This window comes from Ahaetulla prasina, chromosome 1 (assembly GCF_028640845.1).
Source record: "Ahaetulla prasina isolate Xishuangbanna chromosome 1, ASM2864084v1, whole genome shotgun sequence".
In the NCBI taxonomy this organism is placed as follows: Eukaryota; Metazoa; Chordata; class Lepidosauria; order Squamata; family Colubridae; genus Ahaetulla; species Ahaetulla prasina.
This window is the reverse complement of record NC_080539.1, coordinates 294,035,044-294,062,823: the sequence shown is the minus strand read 5'-3', so window position 1 is coordinate 294,062,823 and position 27,780 is coordinate 294,035,044. Positions and strand designations below refer to the sequence as shown.

The following is a 27,780-nucleotide window of genomic DNA, read 5'->3' as shown; positions in this document are numbered from 1 at the left end:
TTCACTGAAAATTGTAATCCAATGAACAAATACAGCCACTAGATCTGAAGAAGCAGAGCTGCTTGTAACTTACAAAAACCTGTGGGGGGAAAATACAAAGATGAATCTTCTAGCACTATTGAGCACCTTATGGTTAACCTTCCATAGGCTTACAACAAGTAAACCTGTCCAGGTGCGTCCTCAATCAACTGAAGACAACTATCTTGACTTCTGCCTTGAAGAACTCCTCTTTTTTTGTTGCATCTCTGCCATAGTAATACATTATATACATTAAAAAGATATTCTCTCTTTTGCAGGGAATTCTGGAAACGAAGGACTCAGGTAAGTTTTATTTATATTTATAACCCTTTTATAAATCACTGTTATTAAAACAAAATCCCTTCTCTCTCCTATGGGTAGAATGTGTGTTCCTTGGCTTCAGGACCTCTGCCAGAGACCTGGGAGTTTGAATGCTCTGTGCAATATCTTAGCTGTTCCTAGAAATGCACTGTTCTGTACAGAGAGCTCTGGTGTTATTCCTGGGATCCACTGAAGTCAGTTTCCTAGCTTAGGAGTCACGGCTCCCAGTGCTCTTACTACCATTGGAACCACTTTGTCCTTCATTACTCACATTCCACAGAAGCAGTTTGGTCCAGTGGTTAAGGCACTACACTAAAAACCAGGAGACTGAATTCTACTCACGCCTTAGGTGAGAAAGGCTTAGACTGGGTGACTTTGGGCCAGTCACCTCTCTCTCTCAGGCCAACTAAACTCACAGGAGAAAATAGGAATATTTGATATCATCATGTCATTGAGTTATTTATAAAAATTGTGAAGATGGAATGTAAATAAATAAATAAAACCTTTCTAGTTCTTCCTTCATGCTCTGGTACTCTTTCTTCGCCTTCTCTTTTTCCTCCTCCTCCTCCTCCTCCTCCCCCTGTTTCAAAGAAGCAAGGTAAAAACTAGAAAACATTTAGAGGGAAAAGAAGAAAAGAGGTAAGAAAAGGACAAAGGCAAAAGTGCAGAAAAAAGGAGAGAGAAAAACAATATAAAGAAGTGACTTCCGATTTTCTTTTACAACAGTTGTAAGTAAATTAACCGCTTACTTTATGTTTACAACATTACTAACATTTTCTATAATTTATTTTTTCTAATTATAAGGACTACAAGTCATTTCATAATTTCATCTTTTCGGTTTCATACACAAAAATCAATAAGATGTTCCAGTCAACGTTAAACTTAGACAATGTCTTTTCTCTGATTAAAGTTGTCATTTTGGCTATCAGTAAGTTATCAATTTTGTGCTAATGTCCTGAATTATAGCAGATTATTTCTGATTTATCCAGATAAGAGGGAAACTGTCAAATCTTTGAGTTTATAAAACCTTTCCTTAATTTGACATCCGAAAATAAAATTCCTGTCACATAATTATACATAGGAGGCTTGCTTCCTCCCTCTTCAAATTAAATAAGTTGAGAGAAAATATTTCCACTTGAGGAAAAAGATGCCTTATGTCCTTGGTTTTGGACATCTCCTATTAAACTGTCCAGTGTATATATTTTTCATAATCAAAGGATCATTTCTCTTTTTCATTTTCAGTAACAACATGATTTAAAAAATTTATCAATCATCTGTACCCAATAGATTAAAGCATATTGTGTCCTATTAATGTTCTTTCCAAAAAGAAGATCCCCTAGAAGTTACAAATACATATAGAAGAACTATAACTCTTCTTCCCAGAGTAAATAATAAGCTTGGGATCCAATATGATGTATTTCCAAAAATGCGTTCCCATATAATCATATATATATAAAAGCGAAAACCACTCACACATGAATCACGAAATCTCCAGAACCATAAAGCCTACAAACTTGAAGTTTGCCACATATATTCCTCTTGGCTTCTAGGTGCTCACTAAGATAGGATTTTTTGAAATAACCATCAGAGCATTAGTATTTTCTATATTATAATAACATACTCTGATGCTAATTAGTTAGACATTCTACTCCCCCTCCCAACTTGAAAATAACTCTGGAGAGAATGGGATAGCATAGGACAGGCTTCTGTGGGACAAGCCTGAGGGAGAGAAGGGGATAGAGAGGAGAGGCTCCTGTGGGGCAAGCCTGAGAGATAGAAGGGGATAAAGAGCAGAGGCTTCTGTGGGGTAAGCCTGAGGGAGAGAAGGGGAGAGGAGAGGTCGATCATAACTACTCAGCTAAGAATGGGGAGACAATAGATTTGTGGATTAGATTTGCTTGCAACAAGAACAAGATCCATACACCAGGGCCAAGATTAAGGGCTGGAGTCAAGGACTATGTTTTATCTTGTCACATCTGTCACAAGGCTAAGACTGTCATGACTAAATCCACCAACTGCCCTCATCCCTGCTTGGTCTATGGATTCCAGTCTCCCTGGATGTTTTTTTTTTTTAATTTCTTTTTGTCACACAGTATACACTAACAATTGTCATAGATAAAACAACATATCTTGAAGAATATATATATATATATATATATATATATATATATGTAAAAAAATATATGCATCAACTATGTTAATTTTTATTTATTTATTTATTTATTTATTTATTTGATTTTTATACCGCCCTTCTCCCGAAGGACTCAGGGCGGTGTACAGGCAAAAATAAAACAGATAATACAATGTACAATTTAAAATGTAATTAAAAAACTTATTTTAAAATTAGCCTGAGAAGTAAAAATATACAATAAACTAAAAACCCCATTTAAAATTAATTAATAAAAATTTAAAATTAATAAAATTCAATTCAAGCCAGCCCCGCGCGAATGAAAAGATGTGTCTTCAGTTCGCGACGGAATGTCCGAAGGTCAGGTATTTGGCGTAAACCCGGGGGAAGCTCGTTCCAAAGTGTGGGAGCCCCCACAGAGAAGGACCTTCCCCTGGGGGCCACCAGCCGACATTGCTTGGCGGACGGCACCCTGAGAAGTCCCTCTCTGTGAGAGCGTACGGGTCGGTGGGAGGCATGTGGTAACAGCAGGCGGTCCCGTAAGTACCCAGGCCCTAAGCCATGGAGCGCTTTAAAGGTAGTAACCAAAACCTTAAAGTGCACTCGAAAGGCCACAGGTAGCCAGTGCAGTCTGCGCAGGAGCGGTGTTATATGGGAGCTACGCGTAGCTCCCTCTATCACCCGCGCAGCTGCATTCTGGACTAACTGAAGCCTCCGAGTGCACCTCAAGGGGAGCCCCATGTAGAGAGCATTACAATAATCCAAGCGAGAGGTAACGAGCGCATGAGTGACTGTGCACAAGGCATCCCGATCAAGGAAGGGGCGCAACTGCCGAACCAGGCGAACCTGGTGGAAGGCCCTCCTGGAGACGGCCGTCAAATGATCTTCAAACGACAGCCGATCATCCAGGAGGACACCTAAGTTGCGCACCCTATCCTTTGGGGCCAGTAACTCGCCTCCAACAGTCAGCCACGGCTACGGCTGCGGCTGCAGCTGACTGAATCGGGATGCCGGCATCCACAGCCACTCCGTCTTGGAGGGATTAAGCTTGAGCCTGTTTCTCCCCATCCAGACCCGTACGGCTTCCACACACCGGGACAGCACTTCAACAGCTTCATTGGGGTGGCCTGGGGTGGAGAAGTACAGCTGGGTGTCATCAGCGTACAGTTGGTATCTCACCCCAAAGCCACTGATGATCTCACCCAACGGCTTCATGTAGATGTTGAACAGAAGGGGCGAGAGGATCGACCCCTGCGGCACCCCACAAGTGAGGTCCCTCAGGGTCGACCTCTGCCCCCCTGTCAACACCGTCTGCGACTGGTCAGAGAGATAGGAGGAAAACCACCGATACACGGTGCCTTCCACTCCCAATCCCCCCAACCGGCGCAGCAAGATACCATGGTCGATGGTATCAAAAGCCGCTGAGAGATCTAATAGGACCAGGGCAGAGGAATAACCCCTGTCCCTGGCCCTCCAGAGATCATCCACCAATGCGACCAAAGCTGTCTCCGTGCTGTACCCAGGTCGGAAGCCGGACTGGAACGGGTCTAGATAGACGGCTTCATCCAGGTATTGGGATAGCTGTCGCGCCACAGCACTCTCTACAACCTTCGCAACAAAGCGAAGGTTGGAGACTGGACGATAATTACCCAAAATAGCTGGGTCCAGGGAGGGCTTCTTGAGGAGGGGTCTCACCACCGCCTCTTTCAAGGCGGCAGGGAAAACCCCTTCCAACAAAGAAGCGTTGATAATCCCCTGGAGCCAGCCTCGTGTCACCTCCTGAGTGGCCAGTACCAGCCAGGAAGGACACGGGTCCAGTAAACATGTAGTGGTGTGAAGCCTCCCCAACAACCCGTCCACGTCCTCGGGAGCCACAGGGTCAAACTCATCCCAAACAGACTCAACAAGACGTGTCTCCACCCCCTCGCTTGGATCATCCCAATTTCGGTCCAGACCATCCCGGAGCTGAGCGATTTTATCATATAGATAACCACTAAACTCCTCGGCATGTCCCTGCAACGGGTCATCCCGCACCTCCTGATAAAGGAGGGAGCGGGTCACCCGAAACAGGGCGGCCGGCCGGGCGGTTATCTGCCGATGCAATGAGGGTGGAGGCATTTGATATAATGAAGGGAACAATAGGACAGGAACGGTAGGCACTTTTGTGCTCTTATAATCTTCCAGCTATCCAAAGGTATAGCACAATTTTGGTGGTAGATTTGTTTACCAAGGTGGCTTATTTTAATCTCTGCAAGGAGTTACTAATACTATAACTCAAGAGGATGCATAACTTTTTCTAGGCCATATTTATAGATATAGAAGCTGAGTCAATTGTGTGACCTCAGACCTTAGCACTCAATTTACACCCAGGGTTTAGAAGGCTCTTCTCCACTTCCTGGATGTTTGTATTCAGTTATCATCCTCTCATCACCCTGAATTTATTGAGCAATCAGAGACAATAAACACTAGTGTTAATGTTAATAAACATTAGTGTTAATGTTAATAAACATTAGTGTTTGCATTGCTATGTCTCTTACCAGCAGGAAAATTGGATTGAATTATAGTATTGCCTCTTGCAAAATTTTCCTATAAGATCTTGCCTCCATTTCAAGCAATTTATGGCTACAATCTCTACATATTGATGTCCAGAGTTCCTGCCTTCATTGTTCCTTGAGCAGTTTTTTCCAGAGAGACAGGCTGCTCAACTCTTCTTAAAAGAAAAGCTAAATTTGGCTTTTGTAAACAAATGTAACAAAACGTCAAAGACAAGGTTATGATGGGGGGTTTGGAATACTTCCCTCTAAGTTTTTTACATTCTTCTTACCTAAGAAACCAGACACAAAATTTATTACGTTATATATCAGCTCAGTGGCCTTGTGTCTATAGTTGTCTATAGTTTTCACTCAAGATTCCTTTCCTTGTTCATGTGGAGTTTCCCTGTCCCTTGCATTGTGTACCTCTTTCCCCACCTGACTCCACAATGTTTCTGGCAGATGAGGAAGAGCAATAGCAGCAACAGCACTTAGACTTATATACCGCTTCACAGTGTTTTATAGCCTTCTCTAAGCAGTTTACAGAGTCAGCATATTGCCCCCAACAATCCGGATCCTCATTTTACTGACCTCAGAAGGATGGAAGGCTGAGTCAACCTTGAGAGGAACTTTTAGCAGTTGGCAGAATTAGCCTGCCATTCTGCATGCTAACTTCTGGGCCACCACAGCTCTTCAAGAGAAATACAAAGTGGAATATATTCTAGATTGTAAACACAGAATGGAATTCTTAGAATATCATATTTATTGGAAAGGTTACTCTGAATTAGAGAAGTTGTGGGAAGAGGTTAAAGATGCCCAGATTGTCTGTCAGTTCCCTCTGGAATTCTTACACAACTTCTGTTCCCTCAAACTGCCACCAATGATGATCTTCAAGCCAAAGGAGACTTTTTGTTTCCTTCCACAATGGATCCTCCAAATGCAGGTGCTGTATCACAGGAGAGAGTAGATACTTACCAGATCTATCTACTCTTCTCTTCTGGACTTACCTGCTGACTTTGGCAAACTGGAAGGCCCTTCAATTAGTCAGGAAGGAGGTGAGAAAGCCATTAAGGGGGGACTTCTAGAAAAGGTTATTCGATGCTGAGAAAGAGGAAAGCATGAGAAAAAATTCAAAATAACTCCTTGATCCTTTTGTAGCATAACAATGGGGCAGACAAAAACTTGGTCAGGCTTTCAAGATTTCATTATTCTCTCTGACTATAAAAAAAGAATATCTTTGGAATCTCTGCCATGCTTGTTTCTTGACTGCCTACCTCCAAAGGCTAGTAATATAATTGCTCAGGAGCTGATAATATTTTTCAGTTGTTTCTCTCATTTTTCTTTGCAGGGGAAACCGATTTTCACCAAGATGATATCGTTTATAAAAGAAGAACACAGAGAAGTGCTATGAGCTGTAGTGGAAATTGTTACTGGCCCAGATCAGAAGATGGCCTGGTCAAGATCCCAGTTAATATCTCCCCTGAGTTTTGTACGTCTAAATCTCTTCAATGAACATCCTTTCATACAAAAGAATTAAAGAACCATTTTCAATAGACAGCAACAAATAGGAACTGGTACTGATTTGTTGAGGTTATTTTCCTATTCCTGCTAACCAAGGTCAGAGCGGGCCTGATCATGATGTGGGTCATTAATAATAAAATAGAATTCTTATTCAATCAGTAATACAATAATTTTATAGTATTGTTTTTAATTTTCCTATTTAAGTTCTGTTAGTATGTTTTTAAACTGAAGAGCTGTATTCACATTTTAAGAATAATTCCAAATGAAGAAAATGTCTGTAGTTAAGGATTGAACTGTGGAGTTCCTGGTTTTCTCTGAGATTGGCTGTTTCCTTGCAGATGTTTCCTTACTGAACTAAGTAACATCATCACTACCTGCAAACTGCAAGCATCAATAATATTAGCTGTAGTACTAAAGTATATTATACCAGAGGTGGTATTCAGCAGGTTCTGACCAGTTCTGGAGAACTGGTAGTGGAAATCTTGAGTAGTTCGGAGAACTGGTAAATACCACCTCTGACTGGCCCCTCCCCCATCTATTCTCTGCCTCCCGAGTCCCAGCTGATCAGGAAGAAATGGAGATTTTACAGTATCCTTCCCCTGCCCCACCCACCAAGCCACGCCCACAGAACCGGTAGTAAAAACGTTTGAATCCCACCACTGTATTATATACAGTCCATGTTAGGTTCAGGTGATAGCAAAGACTACTGGAATTCTTTTATCTCCAAATGGGTTTTGTTGATATAGCTAAGATTGCAAGGGATTTCAAATGATAGCGTTTGACCCCTACCAAGGTTGTTAATTTATAATTTCATTGCAACTGAAGAGTACAGTGATTAAACACATGGAAAATAATCATTTGAATGCTATTAAATTAATTCAATTAAAGAAAATTCAGCTTTCAGCATGCCTGACCCCTTCCTTTGTCTGGCACACTGGAATGCTTTTGCAGTGTGATTCCTGGCATACCATTCACTGGCCAAGTATTGTTGTGGCTTTAAAAAAATTGCAAATCCTTAATCAGAAGGCTCCTTTTGGTAGGATCTCATAATTTGAAATGCTTAAACAAAGAACTGCTTGACTAATATTTATATGTAAAGGATTTCAATCTTTATTGTATGCTTGAAGTAACAGGGCCAGGCTAGGATTTATTTGCAAAATGTTTTCATGACAAATGAAATGTACATAAACTTAACACAGTTATTAAATTGTTCACATGGCTTATGCAAATGGAACTCATTCCTCTCCTTTGCCTCCAGACTGAATTCCTTGGGGTAGTCTTTAAAAAGAATTAAGTTTTGTGGGCTTTTCTAGATCTATCCCACAGTCTTATTCACTTGGTGGTGGAGATACTAACTCAAAATCATTACCATTACCCCACATTCTTTTTCTCAGATACTTCTCTGATAACTCTGATAGAGTTATTTCATATTATGGACTTTTATCTTTCTAAGTACACAAACAACCTCATGGAGATGCAGCTACACCTGTATGTGAGATCAACATGCATTTCAAGTATATTATAACTTTCCCCTCTATTAGCCCAACAGAAAGCCCCCAAAGTAATAATGGTTTCCAATTTTCTAAACTTCCTTGAAATTGGAACTCTTAGCCAAACTGGAACGACTTCCTAGCCTTGCAATAATAGAGGTGTTGGTTTTTTTTAAAAAAAACCCTGCTATTTGAGTGGAAGCCATGTAAATAATAATAACATTATAGCAATCTTTTATCAAACATAAACTTTATTTTCAAGAAGCAAATGTATTTATTATTAGAATAATCCTCAGAAGTGAGAAGTTTTCCCACATCAGCAAAAAAATGATTTTCTTAGAACTTAACATAATGTACTGTATATGAGCGCATTCATTTATCCCTTCTATAATCTTTTGTTTCAGCCATGGAGCACAAAGATGTGATAATTAAAGCAATGGAAGAATTTGTCATCTTGACATGCATCAAGTTTATCAAACACACAGTAGAATATGACTACATAAACGTTGTCCCTGGAGACAGGTAAGGAACATTTATCCTTCAAGAATTAACAACATATTCCTTGAATTATCTCTGCTGTTGTATTTCTATATTAAAACAAAGATTTGAGGTATAAGATATGAGCACATATTATTTGGATTAAGCTCAATATATTTCTTAAGAAAGATAACAATTTTTCAACCCATTTCCTAGAGCACACATGGGATATTACCTTACGCCACCAGACTTGAAATCTTGGGTTTAGAAAATTTAGAACTCCGCCGCCTTCGACAGGACCTGTGTTTAACTCATAGAATCATCTATTGCAATGTCCTGTTTCAACTCCTACCCTCAAAACGACGCTATAGAGTACTGCACACCAGAACAACTAGACACAAGAACAGTTTTTTCCCGAAGGCCATCACTCTGCTAAACAAATAATTCCCTCAACACTGTCAAACTATTTACTAAATCTACACTACTATTAATCTTCTCATCATTCTCATCATCCATCTCCTTCCACTTATGACTCTATGACTGTAACTTTGTTGCTGGCAATCCTTATGATTTATATTGATATATTGACCATCATTTGTGTTGTAAATGTTGTACCTTGATGAAGGTATCTTTTCTTTTATGTACACTGAGAGCAAATGCAGCAAGACAAATTCCTTGTGTGTCCGATCACACTTGGCCAATAAAAAAATTCTATTCTATTCTATTCTATTCTATTCTATTCTATTCTATTCTATTCTATTCTATTCCTTTCTGTTGAAGACTACTTCAGCTTCAATCACAACAATAAAAGAGCAAACAATAGATTTAAACTTAATGTTAACCGCTTCAATCTTGATTGCAGAAAATATGACTTCTGTAACAGAGTTGTTAATGCTTGGAACACACTACCTGACTCTGTGGTCTCTTCTCAAAATCCCCAAAGCTTTAACCAAAAACTGTCTACTATTGACCTCACCCCATTCCTAAGAGGTCTGTAAGGGGCGTGCTTAAGAGCACAAGCGTGCCTACCGTTCCTGTCCTAGCGTTTCCTTTCATTATATCCAATTAATATAATTATTACATACTTATGGTTATATATATGCTTATATATCATATAGTTATTTTCATGCTTATGCTTATATATACTGTTGTGACAAAATAAATAAATAAAAAATAAAATAAATAAATATTTACTTTTAAATTACAAACCCTCCCTCACTTGTTAAAACTGCAATGATATTGCATTTCTAGCCTGATGCTTTAACCAGAACACAAAGTACCTTTCAGACTTGCATAGTCTTACCTTTTATAGACAATAATTTTCTATTCATTAGAACATAATTTACATAATGACCTCATTCCGTTTCTGTATTATCAGATGCTGGTCCTACTTTGGAAAGATTGGAGGCAGACAGCAACTCAGTTTGTTGAAAAATGGCTGCATGTATAAAGGATTGATTCAGCATGAGCTCAACCACGCACTAGGTTTTCTACATGAACAAACCCGCAGCGACCGAGATAATTATGTTAAAATTAACCTGGAATATGTTGCCAAAGGTAGGCATGTTAGCACTCAGATAGCATGTCAACTGTTGCCTGAAATGATTGGTTGCTTTGAAATTTCTATTTCTTGTGACTATCTATCCATCAAAGCATTCTGGATGTAACATGCATTAAATCCAGTTAGAATTGGACAGCTGTATGCATATGCATATGTACATATTAAATGGCCCAAGGCAATTTAGCCAGAATCAGAGAATGGTTTCCAATGAAGGTTTAATTAGGCCTAAGTATTTGGAAAAGTTCAAACTAGTCTGAGATGCCAAAGTTTTCAAAGCAGCCAGAGTGTGACTTCAAAATGAATCTTCCTCTAAATGTAGTCCTTGACTTAGGACCATAATTGGGATCAGAACTTCTGTCATTAAATGATGCTGTTGTTACGTGAGTCATCCCTGGTTTTACAACTTTTCTGTCATGTTCATTAAGTGAATCACACAGTCATTAAACAAATCCAACTTTTCTATTGATTTTGCTTATTGAAAGCCCCCTGGGGTGGCCAGAAATGGTAATCTCATGGCCCCTGGGAGGCTGTAATTGTCCTAAATGCATGCCAGTTGCCAAGTGCCTGAATCATATGTACAAGAACTGGTTGTAAGATACTTTTTCTGAACACCAGGGTAACTTTCAAAAGCCACTAAACAAATAGTCAGAAATAGAGGACTACCTGTAGTTTTTCCAGGTATCTGCAAACATAAATACAGTTAACAATTTGTGTTAAAATGTACTGTAGAAGCTATGAAACAATGCTTTTCTTTGTTTCTATATGGTCTTAATACTAGAAACTACCCTGATTTGTATTGGTCTGAGCGTTCTAGAAACTTCAGGGTTGCTTCTTAAATGAACCTTTGGATTCTACATTAGCTATGGATCATTGCTGCATAACTTGTTTTGTCCTTATTGGGAGTTTTCAGAGCTAGATATACTAGAAGCTTCACGTTCAATTCTTTAAAGAGATTTTAACCTACAATAGCATGGAGGATACCTAGCTTGAAGAGGTCCAATAAGGACAAATTTGGACATGGGGCCAGTGGTGAAATCCAATTTTTTTTACTACCAGTTCCATGGCCATGGCTTGGTGGGCGTGGTGTGGCTTGGTGGGTGTGGCTTAGTGGGTGTGGCAGGGGAAGGATACTGCAAAATCTCCAGCCCCACCCCAGTCCAAGGATGGATACTGCGAAATCTCCATTCCCAGCCCACTCCAGGGGTAGGATACTGCAAAATCCCTATTCTCACCCCACTCCTGGGGGAAGGATATTGCAAAATCCCCATTCCCACCCCACTCCAGGGGAAGGATATTGCAAAATCTCCATTCCCATTCCACTCTGCGGCCAGCCAGAGGTAGTATTTGTCAGTTCTCCCAACTACTCAAAATTTCCTCTACCATTTCTCCAGAACCTGTCAGAACCTGCTGAATTTCAGCCCTGCATGGGGCGCATCTATTAGTCAATAATTAATACTATTTAACATCCAAAATGTGAACTGGACCTTCAGTTGTGATGGGAAAATACAAAGCAAATTAATACTACTTCTGATTTTCAGAAAACATAATAAAGACAAAGACACTTTCCGATGTCTCCAGGGATAAGCTCCTTAAAGAATGGATGAAAGCTTTCCTGATCTTTTTCAATTTTTATAAAATAAAGGCTTTACTCTGATGTTCGAATCCAAGGATTCAGTTCCACCCTGAAAAACCATGACTCCAGAGCTTAGCTATTCCTGCTTTTTTTTTAATTTTATTATTAAACAATTAGTGACCATGTAATAAAGCTTACTTTGTCTTGCAAGACACCCATTACCTTTTTTAGCAGTGGTTGTGAAGCAAATGGCAGTTGTAAAGAGCATATGATGGTTATAAAGCAAATGTGGCAGTCATTAAGCGAATCCATTGTTTTTATTGACTTTTTTTTTTTTGCTTGAAACCAAAAGTAACACCAGTTTCAGAGAAAATGTGTTGTATTATACATTGCAGTCATGTGGCTATCAGATGCTGCAAACAACCTTAAATGTGAGTCAGTTGCCTGTACCCAAAATTTGATCACATGACCATTTGGGGCTCTTTGGAATTTCAAATCTGGGTTGTAAGTAGCCCTGGGGAATGGGGGTTTATGGTAACTTCAAATGATCACTGAGTAACTGGACAATCATTTGACTGAGATGGCATAAGGCTCCTGCCTTGAGCAGGTGGTTGGACTAGAACAGGGGTCTCCAACCTTGGCAACTTTAAGCCGGGGGATTTCAACTCCCAGAATTCCCCACCCAGCAAAGCAAAGAATTCTGGGAGTTGAAGCCCCCCAGGCTTAAAATTGCCAAGGTTGGAGACCCCTGGACTAGAAGATCTCTGAAATCTCCCTTCTATCCCTATGATTCTATAGCATAAGTTAAGCACCATCTATTATCTTTATCATAATGGCGGAATTATCTCATCTATTATGTATATATATAGTATTAATTCTATGTTTTATTAACAGTTTTAATGGCTAATTGTGTGATGTGAGTCTGCTGTGCTAATATGCCAAGATTGAATTAGATTCCATTAACAAAATCTTCCTACAGGATAAAATTTAAAAGCAATCAGGAATTCACAAAGTGACAGGTAAAATATTACTACACTCACAAATCCTTAAATCTAAAATAGGTGGATGGAAACCAGCCTTACTCATTTGTGTGTGTGTGTGTGTTCGTGTTAAGTTGTGTTTGCAAATCTGTTTATTATTTAATATATTTCAGGAGAACGGGGGAATTTTGAAAAAGGGAACACCACCAATCTGGGTCTTCCATATGACTATGATTCAGTTATGCATTATGGCGCGTAAGTTTATTGACTGAGTAGTTGACTGAATTTATAGAATTTATAGAATTTTTACCTAACTTCAGCACCATAACTACTGGCACATAAAGCAGCTGTTAAACAAAACAGAATGAACAGTTTCAGTTAAAATCCAAGCTTTGACTCAGAGCATTTTCTCTTTTCTGACATAATTCTTTGCAATTACAGAAGGAATCTACATTATTTTATTGTTTTATTTTATTTTTGTTTATTTTATTTATTTGTCAAACACAACAATATATATAAGCATGATATAACCATATGAATTGGATACAACCGAAGGGTACATTAGGAAAGGAACGGTAGGCACGCTGGTGCTCTTATGCACACCCCTTACATACCTCTTACAAATGGGGTGAGGTCAACAGTAGATAGTCTTTGGTTAAAGCTTTGGGGATTTTGGGAAGAGACCATGGAGTCAGGTAGTGCATTCCAGGCATTAACAACTCTGTTACTGAAGTTATATTTTCTACAATCAAGATTGGAGCGGTTCACTTTAAGTTTAAATCTATTGTGTGCTCGTGTTTTTTTGTAGTTGAAGCTGAAGTAGTCTTCGACAGGAAGGACATTGTAGCAGATGATTTTATGAGTTATACTCAGGTCATGCCGAAGGCGGCGGAGTTCTAAATTTTCTAAACCTAGGATTTCAAGTCTGGTGGCATATAAGGTATTTTGTTGAGATCAGAGGAGTGAAGAACTCTTCTTGTAAAATATTTCTGGACATGCTCAATTGTATTAATGTCTGAAATGAAGTGTGGGTTCCAGACAGGCGAGCTGTAATCGAGAATTGGTCTAGCAAATGTTTTGTATGCTCTGGTTAGTAGTGCAATCTTTCTGGAGAAGAAGCTATGCAAGATTATATTTATAACTCTTAAAGCCTTTTTGGCGATGTAGTTGCAGTGGGCTTTGGCACTTAGATCATTTGATATGAAAACTCCAAGATCTTTGATGGAGTGAGGATCATCTACAAGATCATATCCATCAAGCTTGTATTTAGTGTTCTGATTCTTTTTTCCAATGTGTAAGTCTGAGCATTTATTGGTTGAGATTTGGAGTTGCCAAATTTTTGACCATTCCGACACAAAGTCAAGATCTTTTTGAAGGGTAGCCGCATTGTTGGTAGTGTTAAATAGTTTAACATCATCAGAGAACACAATTACTTATAATATGGTCACAGAGGTCATTTTCAAATAAGAATCCTTCATTTAAAATCAGAAAAAAATATTCTTTTTGTTTTCTTCTTTTGAGAGCAGTGTTTAATTTCTGAAAAGCAAAGAAGCAGAGCGAAGGCGAGAGATTTAAATCTGAAACATAGTTATGTAATTCTCTCCTTGCTCAGCCATTCAACTGTCATGTTTGGACTTCATTGTTTTTTGTAATAAAATGCTAATGCAGCAGAGTCATGCCTGAGAGTCTTCTGCCAAGTTATTCCAAGAACTCAGTAAAGAGTTAAGTGTCTGGACATCTGTGGTTTGTTACCACTCTTGGGTATGGGGTTAACATATTATTGGTTATCATGGGGTGACAACCAATAACACAATTGTCACTCAGGGCAGGGGGAGGGAAGCCATAAACAAAAGTATACAGGCTTCATGGAATTTTTGGCTGAAAAGCATGGTTAAGTGATAGTTCCTTCATTATTCAATGGCTTTAGGAATAATTTGCTCCAAGTTAAGGAAAGACTCAAAAAACCTGAAACCAATAGTTTCTCATCTAATTCAACAAATCCCTCACCCCACAAAAAGCAAGAAAAAAAAGGAGAACCAGACCAATTCCATTGGCTATAAGGAGTTTTTTGTAATCTAATTAATGGTCTTTGGTATTCTTTGAGTTTGGTTGTTTTCTGGCAGATGTTTCATTACTAGGTAACATCATCAGTGATATTGTAATGCTCAGTGGTGGGATTCAGGTGTAACAACCAGTTTGTTAAGTGCACTCTTCGCATATGTATGCTCGCTTCACTCGCATGTGTGCCACATGTGCGCACCACACACACACATTTGAAAACAGGTCAAAAACTTAACTTCTACTGCAGCCCCATTGAGTAAAACAGCTGAGGCATGGCAATCCGCTCCGCCATACTGATCAGCTGGGCTTCAAACAAAGGAAATATAGATCAGTGGGTCCATCTGATCGTCAGAGTGAACTGGTTCGCTCTCAGCTGATCTTCCGAACTACCAGTTCACCTGAACTGGTCTGAATAGGCTGAATCCCACCCCTGGTAATGCTAGTGATAACACTGATTATCTAGTTTAGCTAATGAAACAACCAACCAACCAAGGACCTTTCATTTCATCCCTGAGCTATAAATACTCCCCTTTATTGTTGTCTAATTCGCCCCCTTCCTCCAACTCCTACTTCGACTATTATCTCTTTTTTGGGAAATTCTTATTAAAACAAGAGTGGGTTTTTTTTTCCTGCTTCCAATGGAAAGGGAAAACTCTCACTGCCACATTGTTGTCAAATTCAGTTCTCATGCTTATACGTGACAAATATTTTCAGATATTATCCTAGAAATTAATGGGTTAGTTTTCTTATATCCTGATCCTGGTTTTCCAGGATTGTCATTCATAAGATATGGGCTGTTAATAAATTTGCCAAATTAGACTTTGTAATTTGTACCTGGGTTTTTTGTTCTGTTTTGTTTTGTTTGCAGGTATGATTTTTCTAATACTGCTGGAAAACCAACCATTATCCCCATTCCTAACGAATCTGTACCAATTGGTCAAAGAGTAGGGCTGAGCAACTTAGATGTGAAAAAAATCAATAAGCTCTACAGCTGCAGTGAGTAATAAAGTCATATATTACCACACACTTTTCATCTTAAGGTTGTGAATTTTTATAACATTGAATTACAAGACATAAAATAATTGAACATTGCATGACATTATTCAACAAAGTGCTTCAAATGTATAATTTGAATAATTTACTGTACATCTGTTAATTAAAAGAAAGTTTAAGACAGTGTGAACTGGCTCAAAATATGGAGTATTTTGTATAAGTATAAAGTTGAAGAATAGCTACTAAATGCAATGAGAGCAATATGTGATGGAAAAGAATGCATCTTGATTATTTAATGTGCTTATGATTAAAGAAATGTACAGAGAATATTTCTGGTGACTTAGTTGGGGACATGAATATTTATGTACTTGAGAACTCAAATAATTTATAGCAAATGCAGGGAAAAATATGGATCTGAAAATGTATGCATTAAAGATAAAATAGGTGAAAAGTTAGAGTGAGTAGATAAATTGCTGTATCTAGGGAGAATGTTTACCAAAGATGGGGAAATGAAAGGAGAAATGTTACAACATGGAAATATTGGTAGGAAAACAGTGATTTATTATGAAGAATTAATGCTTATTGAAAATTAAAAACAGCTTGGTATAAAAACGTGCTTCTGTCCATTTTGATATATGGAAATGAGCATTGGCTATGTTACAAGACGTTTAAAATTAAATCTAATGTAACAGGAATGGGTTATTTATGTAAAGCACATGATAAATAAGAAAAATGGATCAAGAATGAATGGGTAATAAATGAATGTGGATGGAACACAAGGCTGAGTCATCGGTTTGTTCACATAAATTGAATAAAGATCAGATCTTAAAACAAATATATAAAATAAGAGTGAGCAAATTAAAATGATGGGAACACTGAGAAAGTGATAATTCAATGAAGCTGTAGAGATCCTGAGAAAAGAAGGGTGAGAAATTTTAAGGAATAAAGGGCCGTGTATGAAATCGTGTATGGTGATGGTGGAAACAAAATGTGCTTATTTACATAAAGTTCTTCAATGCATTGCATAACACTTCTGATTTGTAAAAGAAAATAACATTATAAATATGCATGTATTTATGTATGCCTACTTATGAAATCTCCTTATGAATCTTTTCAAACACTGAGATGGTTATTGCGCTGATTATTGCACTACGTAGGTTACTATAGATTTCCAATCTGAAAATAGTTATAGGTGGGTGGTGTAATCCAACTGATTCTCTGGGAGACATTCAGTGGCTTGAAGTAGCTGGAAAACAACGAAGGGATATCTGGAATGGAAGAAAGCCGGGATGCATTTGTACCTAATGTGAGTTATAGTTTTGGGATCATTAAACAGAAAATGAGCAGAGGATACCCAATCATCCAAATAAAGCATGCCAAAAAAGGTCTATGTATTATGGATCTCAATTAGAAATAAGATGGAGAAACAATGGCTCCATAAAATTTATTGAATAATGGAGCTATTTCAGAAATGGTGTGGCCATGGCAGATATGCCACTGTTAGAATGTCATCTGATCTCAGGGAGATGTACTATACACTTCATACTGAACCAAGAAGGTAATTTACTTCGATTCCAGTTATATTCCTCAGACAAGGATGTGAGTTTTCTGGCATTGGAGGATTATGGCTAATGCAAATATGTAATCTGTAATTTAATTCTCCTCATCATTCCTTTCCATTTTTCTCTAATTATGGAAGTTCCAGATAGAAAAAAAACTCATATGATGCTTCCAGTGCAATTGCAATGGATTCTATTTTCATGTTGGAAGCCCTGAGGCACTTTCGTAGTGAAAGGATTAGCCAGTGACGTCACCATTGCCTGAGGATTGCCCAGTTGGAGTCTTCTTTCATGTCCCCATTAATGAGCCCCTGAAGTGGTACCTATTTACATGCACATGTTTGCATGCTTTTGTAGGTTGGCAGGGACTGGAACAAATGACGGGAGCCCATCCCACTACACCGAAGCATTTGGGTTTTGAATGCAGGCTTGCAAATCGGGAACCAAGTGGTCTAACTACATGAGCCACTGCGCTCCCTTACTGTAATGGAGCCCTGTTGTCCCCACTTAAATTTCCTCATCCATTCACCCACTATACCCATTATACTGAGACCACTACTGCTGCTTCTATGAAAGCAAAATCTATCCATCAGCCAAATACCAGAAGCTTTTTCCTTACCAACAAAGGGCCTTCATAAGGCAGAGTAGAGATCATCTTTCCAATAATATAAAAGCTATTCTTTTGCATCCTTTTCTGCCTCCCTTATAGTCATAACATATATTTTGTTCTTAACTGAGCTAAAAGTTCTGAATACGTTGTTCATTGCTGAGATGTGAGACCAGTGGTCATTGAAAGGTGTTTCTCTGACATGGAATTTAATTATTACATTGTTTTCTGCAAAAGAAACTACATTTCTACTAAACTACATTGAAAGATATTTAATAAACATGATTTTTCCCTTGTGAATCTAGATGATTTAGCTGAATTTTCTGTTTAAATGTCTCCTCTTCCTTGCCAACGTGTTGTTCTGTCCTTTAGATGATTGTAGCACTGTGCTACGTAATCCAGATGGTCATTTCTGCTCTTATAATTACCCCCATTCATATCCCAGAAACATCACCTGCTTGTGGCTCATCCAAACTCTACAAGGAAAGGTAAGATGTTCAAACCTGTAGTTGCATTGGGGGTTAGGCAGTAATATCTAGATGCGATACAAAATGCAGCCATAGATAATACACGGGAGCCACGACCCCTTATTACTTGTAAACTTTAGAGATGTGCTTTCTAAGGATCTTTGAAAATAGATTTCTTCTAGTTCATCAGTCCCAAGTCTAGGCAGAAATCTCATATCATAGATCAATGACCATAGATAATATATCATATCATCCATTTCCCATTTCAGAATAGAAATATTTTTTTAGTCTGAGCTGCACATTTTTTCATGATTGCCCTTCCATGGGCTCTCTGATCACAGTGAGCAGAAACAAAATAAAATGTAGGCAGAGTAAAAGCAAACAGGGCCAGAACACATTTTCACTCATTTACACATACATGCATACACAGGGACTAGACAGTCGCACAAAAACACATCCTTGTGCATTCATATATATCCATGCAAGCATACACTTGAATGTTGTATTCATATCTACTTTCACAGGTGTTGATTTCCTTAGGTGGGATGAGTAACAATATAAGGGAAAAGGAGATTTTTTTTAAAAAAAAAAATTCATTTACTTTAAGGTTTTATTCCAACTTTTCTCCCTTTAGCTTTAAATGTTTAAATTGTCTGGAGGGTTAAACTCCAGTCAACATATTATAATTACCACTGTAATAGAATGCACTGCTTGGGCTTTCAAATAATATTAGCTGTGTTTTATGATAATATACAATATTTGAAAAGAGAAAAAAAGACATCCACCCACATCAAATGTCCTCCAACCATTATAATTAGATTTGAAAATCTTTCTTAGAGCTAAGCAGAAACTTTCCAAAATCTAACTATTTTGCATTCTTGAGGTGAAGGGACGCTTTAGAACAGATTGGTTTTTAATTGTATAGCATTAAAAAATCTTTAATTCATCAAAACAATACTATACAGATTTAATAATACTATGACTATTTTTGCTTTAAAATATGTATTAAGCAAAAAACACCTGTAAAAACGTGGATTCTTCCTCATAATTTCTGGGCAAGATACTTCCAAACCCCTTGGAATGGTGGCCAAAATAAGATAGAGAGAAGTTTTCTAAATAAAATTAACATTTTTACTGTTTTACTCCATGTCTTCTGAGGAAAAACACTTCAAAGTATCAAGAAGCTGGAGGTCATTGTCCAGAAAGAAAGAAACTGTGACAGTTAAGAAAGAAAACAAACATCTTGAATCACCTTTCTCCAACTTGACAAGTTCACTAAACCACTATAATTTCCAAAAACTATAGGGTGATGGGTTGGTAAAGGCTAATATACTCTAAATTAAGAAGTATGTTGCATTTATCCAATTTTCATTTCTATCCTTGGGCTGGTGCATTTTGCTTATACAGTTTTGCATATAAAGTTAATAAATCTTCATTGTGTTTCATGTGTCCAGTACTGTGAACCATTCAGGAGGCCATTTCTCAAATTTAAGAAGGGCTGTTTGAGAAATTTGAGAATTGGAGGTAACTTAAACTCCACTGCTGGCATGGAAATGTTTGAGAACATGTTCAAAGATGTAGCAGCTGAGTACTTCCAACCATTCCCATAATCAGAACAACTGGTGGAAAAGATCAAACAAGGAACAGACATTTCTTTAAAAAAAACACTTGAAGATAAAATGTATTGTTCAGTGATCTTATTTGCTCATTCCCCTATTTGTTTTCTTGATGTTGAATTAAATACATCAGAATTCAGTGAAAACCATAGTTACTGGCACAATGCTATGCTCTACAAATTCTTAATATTGCTTTATATTGTCTTAGTAAGACCAGACTTGGAATATTGCACCCAGGTTTGGTTCCCACAACATAAAAAAGATGTTTAGTCTCTAGAAAGAGTGCAAAGAAGACCAACAAACATGAGTAGGGGATTGGAAGTTAAAACATACAAAGAATGTTTGCAGGAAATTAGTATGTCTAGTTTAATGAAAAGAAGAACCAGGGGTAGCAGTATTCCAATATTTGAGGGGCTGCTCCAAGATATGGTTAACTTATTTTCCAAAGCACCAGAAGGTCAGAAAAGAAGCAATGGATGGAAACTAGATGGAACTAAGGAGAAATTTCCTGACCGTGAGAATCAGTGAAACAACTTGCCTCCAGAGTTTTGGGTGCTCGAACAGTTTAGATTTTTAAGAAGAGATTGGACAACCATTTATCTGAAATGGTTCAGGTTTTCTGCTTGAGCAGGGAGTTGCACTAGAAGACCTCCGAGGTCACTTCCAACTGTGTACAGAACCATATTTATCATGATTGCTCATTTTACTGTAATTTTTGCAGTGAATAATATCTAATACATAGCATCTTCTTAAATGAATCTTATAAATGAAATGGGAAGTTTTAGTTAAAATATTTCTATTTCAGCCCTATGTATAACCAGCTCTATATTTAGCTAATATACTAGAACCGTGATGGCGAACCTATGACACAGGTGGCATGTGGAGCCATATCTGTGGGCACGTGAGCATTGCCCTAGCTCAGCTCCAGCATGCATATGCGCCTGCCAGCTGATTTTCAGGCCTTCTTGACCCACCGGAAGTCAGGAAACGGTCCATTTCCGGCCTCTGGAGGGGCTCCATTTTCACCCTCCCCAGGCTCCTAGAAAGTTTCTGGAGCCCAGGGAGGGTGAAAAACAGGACTTCCGGTGCCATCATGCCATTGCGTGCCAAAAGCAGGGGGAGCATGGGGGGGCAGGGCACATTGAATTATGGGTGTGGGCATGCTTGCACACGACTCTTGCTTTTGGCATGCAACGGCAAAAAGGTTAGCCATCACTGGACTAGAAGAGAGTGGAGTAGCACTCGAAAGAGTATGTTGTAATTAGAAATAAACAATATGCTTTTATGCCCAGAATATAAAATGAAACAGAGAACTGTGATTAAATGCAGATTAAAAGTGGAAGAGCCTTTAGAAAATGAATTTTTAAAATAGAAAAAATAGATAAATGAAGTATAGAATTAATTATTAAATATATTAGTTCCATCATGTTCAACATTTCTGTATCAATCAGTTCTTTAATTCTGATGCAGAATAAAACGTATTACATACATAGCAAAAAAACCACAAACCTTCTATAGTATGATGGAGCGACATTGAATTATACATGACAAGAGTTTTTTTCTTCCCAGCTTTCTTGTGGTACGTAGCATCTGCTACATCAATTAAGGTATAGTGAATATAAGAAGATACATTTTACCAAAATCAAGATACACTTAATAAATATTGTAAATATTTATTTCTTTATAAAAATGTAAATGTTGTACCTTTGATGAAGGTTTTTTTTTCTTTTTCTTTTATGTACACTGAGAGCATATGCACCAAAACAAATTCCTTGTGTGTCCAATCACACTTGGCCAATAAATTCTATTCTATTCTATTCTATTCTATTCTATTCTATTCTATTCTATTCTATTCTATTCTATTCTATTCTATAAGAAACAGATTTAAATAACTTAAAGCTGCTTATTTTTTTTCTTATTCTGCTTTAGGTCTTTCTGAGTTTTCACGTTCTTGATCTCCAGAGTTCTCCAAATTGTTCCTCTGATTATATCCGAATTTATGATGGAAGCAGTAGAAAAGGTCGGATTCTCGTTGACAAGTGTTGTGGGACAGGGCAATTGCCTGCTGTGTTGGCTTCTGGGAACACAATGCTTATAGAATTTGTAAGTGATGAAGATGAGACTGCAACAGGATTTATGGCCTCTTACACACATGGTATGAATGGTATTCAAGTCTCATTACTAGTTACTTGTGAAATGACAAAGCAGATACACACAAAATAAATCATTAGTAATGGTTAAATGTATCTGTAACGTCAGTTAATGTATACCTTCAGTGGTGGGATTCAACCAGTTCGCACCACCTCGGGAGAACCGGTTGTTAACTTTCTGGGCAGTTTGGCAAACTAGTTGTTGGAAAAAATCATTAGGGCAGAGAACCGGTTGTTAAATTACTTGAATCCCACCACTGTATACCTTCCATTGGAGAATCTCATTAAATTCTCTAAATGCAACTTTATGATTCATCAAACTGCATGGCTTCTAATTTGGTGCTTCTCTGAGAACCAGTTTCAATTCCAGTTTATGCAATTCCAGTAAATACTGCTTCCGTGGAGCTCAAAGTAGCCCAATATCTTCAACTCTATCATCAATAGGAGGATGGATAGCCCTAGGATGAAGTCATCTGCTTTGTCCTTTGTCATGTATTTCTGAGCTAGGAATTCTCACCGGATATTGGCAGATATTTCACATGTCAGCAGCCATCTTCTCTTTCGCTCTTGGCTTCTTTGAGCTCATATTTCTAAATGAAAAATGAAATGAAAATGAAAAAGGAATAACACTTTCCAATGCTTCATAACGATTATTTTGCAAAATCTTGCACTCCTGCTTAGAGTCTCAAGAAACACACAAGAAAGAAAATCTTTTTAAAATGTGTAGGTAATAAGATAACCCATTTTATCTGGTCTAGTCTATTTTATTATTATTTTATTATTATTTTTACTTCCACAAAGTGTTCTTTTTCTTAACCATAGTAAAGTGTGGAGGAACGTTCACAAATACTTCCGGAGCCATTACTACTCCAAACTTTCCTAAAAAATACCCTCCAAATCAAGCTTGCCTATGGATTATCAGTGCTCCTCCAGGAAACAAGGTAAGACACAATGGGGCAAAGGACAGTGAAAGATCAAAAAAAGGGAAGATGGTGGCTGGGACTGTGTGTTAACCTCATGAGATGTTCCAGACAAAAAGCACAATCTTTTTGTCTGGAAGGCTGAAAGCATTTCTACTTCCTTTCCTTTTACTCTCCATAAAACTAGGGATAGTCCCTTTTGAAATGTTTTACATGCCTCTGTCCTTCTGTGGGCTGAGACATCTTTTACATGCTGATTGCCCAGTCTGTGGGTTTTTCTTGTGTCTCCCAAGGTTATTCTCATATACCATTACACTGTGATTGAAGCCCTATTCCTTTTTAATATGTGTCACAATGTGTGCCAAAAGAAACAGGGCTACATTTATGTGGTTGTTACCACTATTTTAAAGAGTTTTTTGGCCCCTCCTGCAGGGGCCTCTGAACAGAGATTAAATTTACAGAAACCCAACTGGGTGCAGATTACATCTTTTCTCAGAAATATATAGTGTCATGAAAGTGAAATGATCCCCTCATTCAAAGCACAGCAATAACAAGGGAATAGTTCATAATTAACCCAAAACTTTCTTCTTAACTTATCCTTGAAGGCAACAGACATCCTCCATATCAAAGACAAGCTATTGCCACCATCACTTCCCAATGTAGGCTGGCTATGGTTGATAACAGTTGTAATAGAACACTATCTGAAAGGCAGCAGATGGTCTACCTGGGCAAGTTGGGCTCTTTGGGCAAAACAATATTACTCATGTGCAAGAGAGAGAGTTAAGTGGGATTGGATTATGAAGGGTTTTTAGAAAAAGAATCATAAATGGGTGGGTGAAAAATTGAGCGGTGTTGTCATTAAAGATTACAGATTATAGATTAACAGAGTTGGAAGGGACCTTGTAGGTCATCTAGTCCAACCCCCTGGCCAAGTTGACCCTACACATTTCTGAGAGATGACAGTCCAGTCTCTTCTTGAAAGCTTCCAGTGATGAAGCTCTCACAACTTCCGAAGGCAAGCTGTTCCATTGGTTGATTGCTCTCACTGTCAGAAAATTTCTCCTTATTTTCAGGTTAAATCTTTCCTTATTTCATCCATTATTCCTTGTCTGGCCCTCAGGTGCTTTGGAAAATAGATGGTAATCAGTATGGTAATAAGATGGTAATAACCACACTCAATGTGTAGTCCCCAATGGAACTGCATCTACATGGATGGAAGTATGCAGTGGGCATACTTAGGCCCAGTACTCTTCAACATCTTCATCAATGATTTGGATGAGGGGATAGATGGGGAACTCATCAAATTTGCCAACAACACCAAGCTGGCAGGAATAGCCAACACTCCAGAAGACAGGCTTAAGATACAGAAGGATCTTGACAGACTTGAACTCTGGAATCTATTTAACAAAATGAAATTCAATGGTGAAAAAAGTAATGTTCTATATTGAGGCAAGAAAAAACAAATGCACAGGTATAATGTAGATGGTACCTGGCTCAATAGTAGTAATTGTGAAAGGGTTCTTGGAGTCCTAGTGGACAATCACTTAAATATGAGCCAGCAGTGTGCTACAGCTGCCAAAAAAGCCAAGGCTGCATTAACAGAGGGATAGAATAAAGTTAATGTTTGCCACAATGTAAAAAAGATGATGGAACTCTGGAAAAAGTGCAGAGAAAAACAACAAGAATTATTAGGGGACTGGAAGCTAAAACATAAAGAATGTTTGATGGAATTGGGTATTTTCTTGGGTATGAAAAGAAGTACATGATGTACTAAGTGCTATCATGCGGTGACATGATAGCAGTGTTCCGATATCTAAGGGACTGCCACAAAGAAGAGGGAGTCAACCTATTCTCTAAAGCACCTGAAGGCAGGACAAGATGCAATGGATGGAAACTAATCAAGAAGAGAAGCAACCTAAACAAATCCTGAAAATTAGAACAATTAATCAATGGAACAACTTGCCTCCAGAAGTTGTGGATGTTCCAACACTGGAAGTTTTTAAGAAGAAATTGAACAACCATTTGTTTGAAATGATATAGGACTTCCTGCCTCAGCAAGTGGTTGGACTAGAAGATCTCCAAGGTCCCTTTCAACTTTATCATTCTGTTATTCTGTTAAGTACCAATTTAATCACGTATATGCCTTTGAGTTAGTGTTGACTCTGGCAACTGCCTGACAAGTCCTCTGAAGTTTTATTGGGAAGACTTAAGAATAGGGCTTGCCATTTCCTCCTTCTTGGGACTGAGGGAGAGTGACTGGCCGAAGGTCACCCACCTGGCTTTGTGTCTTGGAGCAGCGGTGGGGGGGAGGGGGGGAAAGAATAGAAGTCCTGGTGTTCTGGTTTCTTGCCTGATACCTTAAGCACTATACCAAGATGGTTCTACCAACATCATATAGAAAAAATATTTATGTATATAATATAGTTGTATCAGTTATGAAATATATTTACAGTTAAACCTGATCAGTTTTTAAAGAATTTTATATCATCAAAATTCCCATATTGCAATCATGTTCCCTTTTTAAGTCCTCTTCAATATTTTTTAGTCTTTCAAAAGAACCTGTTGTGATAGATATAGAAATACTGATTAATGTTCAATATATATTTCTTTGACATTAAATGAAGTAGATTTGAAGCATTTTAAAAACATTGCTGATATTCTTCAGTGGTAAGTTGTCATGAGTTTAAGAAGAAAGTATTATAATCATTTCTTTTAAAAACAATTCAGAATTTCCAATCAATTTTTTTGCGGTGTATGCTCAGCAGAAATAAGCCTTTTTATTAATACTCAAGTCAATAATAGTAGATAGCCCTTGATCTTGCCATTTCTTGTAACTGATCCTATTTAACCATGACAAATGATAAATTATGAGAGAAAAGAGAAAGGCTCAAAGGCCAGAATCTCTATTCATTTTTATAAATCTTTGTAAATATGGATTTAAGATAGTAAATAACATTTTTACTCTGAGATATTGAGAGTCCAATATTAGTTTATAGCATCTGACCATCTTTTAAGCTCCATATCGCATGAATTGTTTAAATTGAAAAACATCAAAATAACATTTCAGATTAACTGGCATCATACATTTCCTTATATGGTTTATGTAATCTTAGTCACCATAATTATGCACTAAAAAGCATTTTTCCAATATGTAAACCCAAGTAAGAGATAAGGGGATTTTAATTGATATAAAAATTAGGAAAAAACTGTCATTTTAATTGCAGCTATTCTGTCAAGTGTAGATAATGTTGTTATGACTTCAGTTCCATCTTAATGAAAGAGAATCATAATTACCGTACATTTTTAATTGATGCCAGTCTTTTGCTCTTAAGGGTAAATCTAGTGTAACGCCAGAAGATTCTTGATAGCAGTTTTTGTGATTATTTACTGCTTATGATAAAAATAGCCAATGGTTTATCAAAATCATCTTTAGTCTTGCTATTGCATGACCTTTATTATATTCCAATTAGAGAAATCCTGCATCTCTAGTAGGATTCTGAAGGGAAAGTGTCATAGAATCTGCAAGTTATTCAAGAATATTCTACTTTATATCAAAACTTTGGATATTATTTTTTCTCCAAACAGTCAGTGGTAACATTACAAGGAGATCAACAAAAGAAACTGGGTATGAGAACTCTGAAAAGTATTTCAAATGGGCACTTTGCGGTGTATCTTAGAGCAAAGTAAAATATTTGAAGCACTGATGTATCTGGGCTTCTGTGTATATTGGTTCATGCACATGCTTCTCTGGTAAATGTCTAAGCTGAAGAAGCTTCTTGGATGAAACGCGAAACATCTTCAAATGTTTCGCTTCTCATCCAAGTCCAGTTGCCTCTTGAAAAAGCAACTTGGGGGCTTCTCTGGTAGTAACAGTAGAACAGTAGAACACTCAAGTATGCATGCACATGTACGGATAACCAGGAACAGCATGTAAAGCAATAGGTTATTCCCAAATAATTTATGGGTTTGTACAGTATGCTAAATCATAAGCTATAGTTTTTTTAAAAAATGTGATTCATTTCACATAACTGATTTATAAAAAAAATCAAATCCAAATCCTGATTCCCGTTGTTTAAACTTATACTGTGATGCAGAATTTAGAGTAAATGTTATGTTATACAAACACATGCGCAAAAAAAGTGTACTTTTTTCTGGATTCCTCAGATATCTTTGACCATGACCTCTTTTGAGCTGGAAGACATTGATGGTTGCAGATACGACAGACTTGTGCTTTATGATGGTAGTCAAAGCAGTTCTTCACTTATCGGCACTTTCTGTGGAAAAATGGAAGTTCCTCCTTATACTTCTACTGGAAACTTCCTTCGTATAGAGTTTTACACTGACTTTGCTTTTCAGCTTTCTGGATTCAAGATGGACTACTCAATTAAATAGAATGTCTAGAATTTCTGAACATCAGTTTGTGGGCTGTGTTATGAAAAATTATCAAATACTGTATGCTACATAGTTAGCTTAATAAATAATTAAATTACTTATGTAATCAGAAGTTTTATTCCATTCTGTGCTTGCAAAACATTAGAGATTAAATGGCTGGATAGATAACATTAATTTTTTTTCAATTTCAAGAGTTTATTTATGCAAAGCTTATTAAAAGAAAGACCACACATTTTATCATATTTAACTTGTGAAATTGATCAACGCAAGAAATGGTGATCTCTCCTAATTTGAATAGCTTTAAAATATAATTGGATAAAGTCATGGAGGACAAATCTTTCAAGGGCTATTTATCTCAAGATTCAGTATTGCCAATGGTTTGAAGACTGCACATCCGCAAAACCATTTTCAGGGG

At 37.6% G+C, this 27,780-nt stretch overlaps 1 protein-coding gene across 2 annotated transcripts; it reads left to right on the top strand.

Annotated features, from left to right (window-relative positions):
- On the top strand, positions 1-27,425 carry LOC131187445 (embryonic protein UVS.2-like). Of its 2 annotated transcripts, XM_058161719.1 has the most exons (11): positions 1-172; positions 297-321; positions 6,347-6,487; positions 8,414-8,531; positions 9,865-10,043; positions 12,774-12,855; positions 15,530-15,657; positions 18,193-18,308; positions 21,833-22,058; positions 22,876-22,994; positions 27,138-27,425. In XM_058161719.1, exons 1-11 carry the CDS (start codon positions 101-103, stop codon positions 27,363-27,365), a joined length of 1,434 nt encoding a protein of 477 aa, XP_058017702.1. In that variant the 5' UTR covers positions 1-100; the 3' UTR covers positions 27,366-27,425. The 2 variants fall into 2 exon arrangements, with proteins under 2 accessions (XP_058017702.1, XP_058017703.1); XM_058161720.1 differs by lacking the exons at positions 1-172; positions 297-321 and adding an exon at positions 495-1,067.
- Positions 27,426-27,780: the final 355 nt, after the last annotated feature.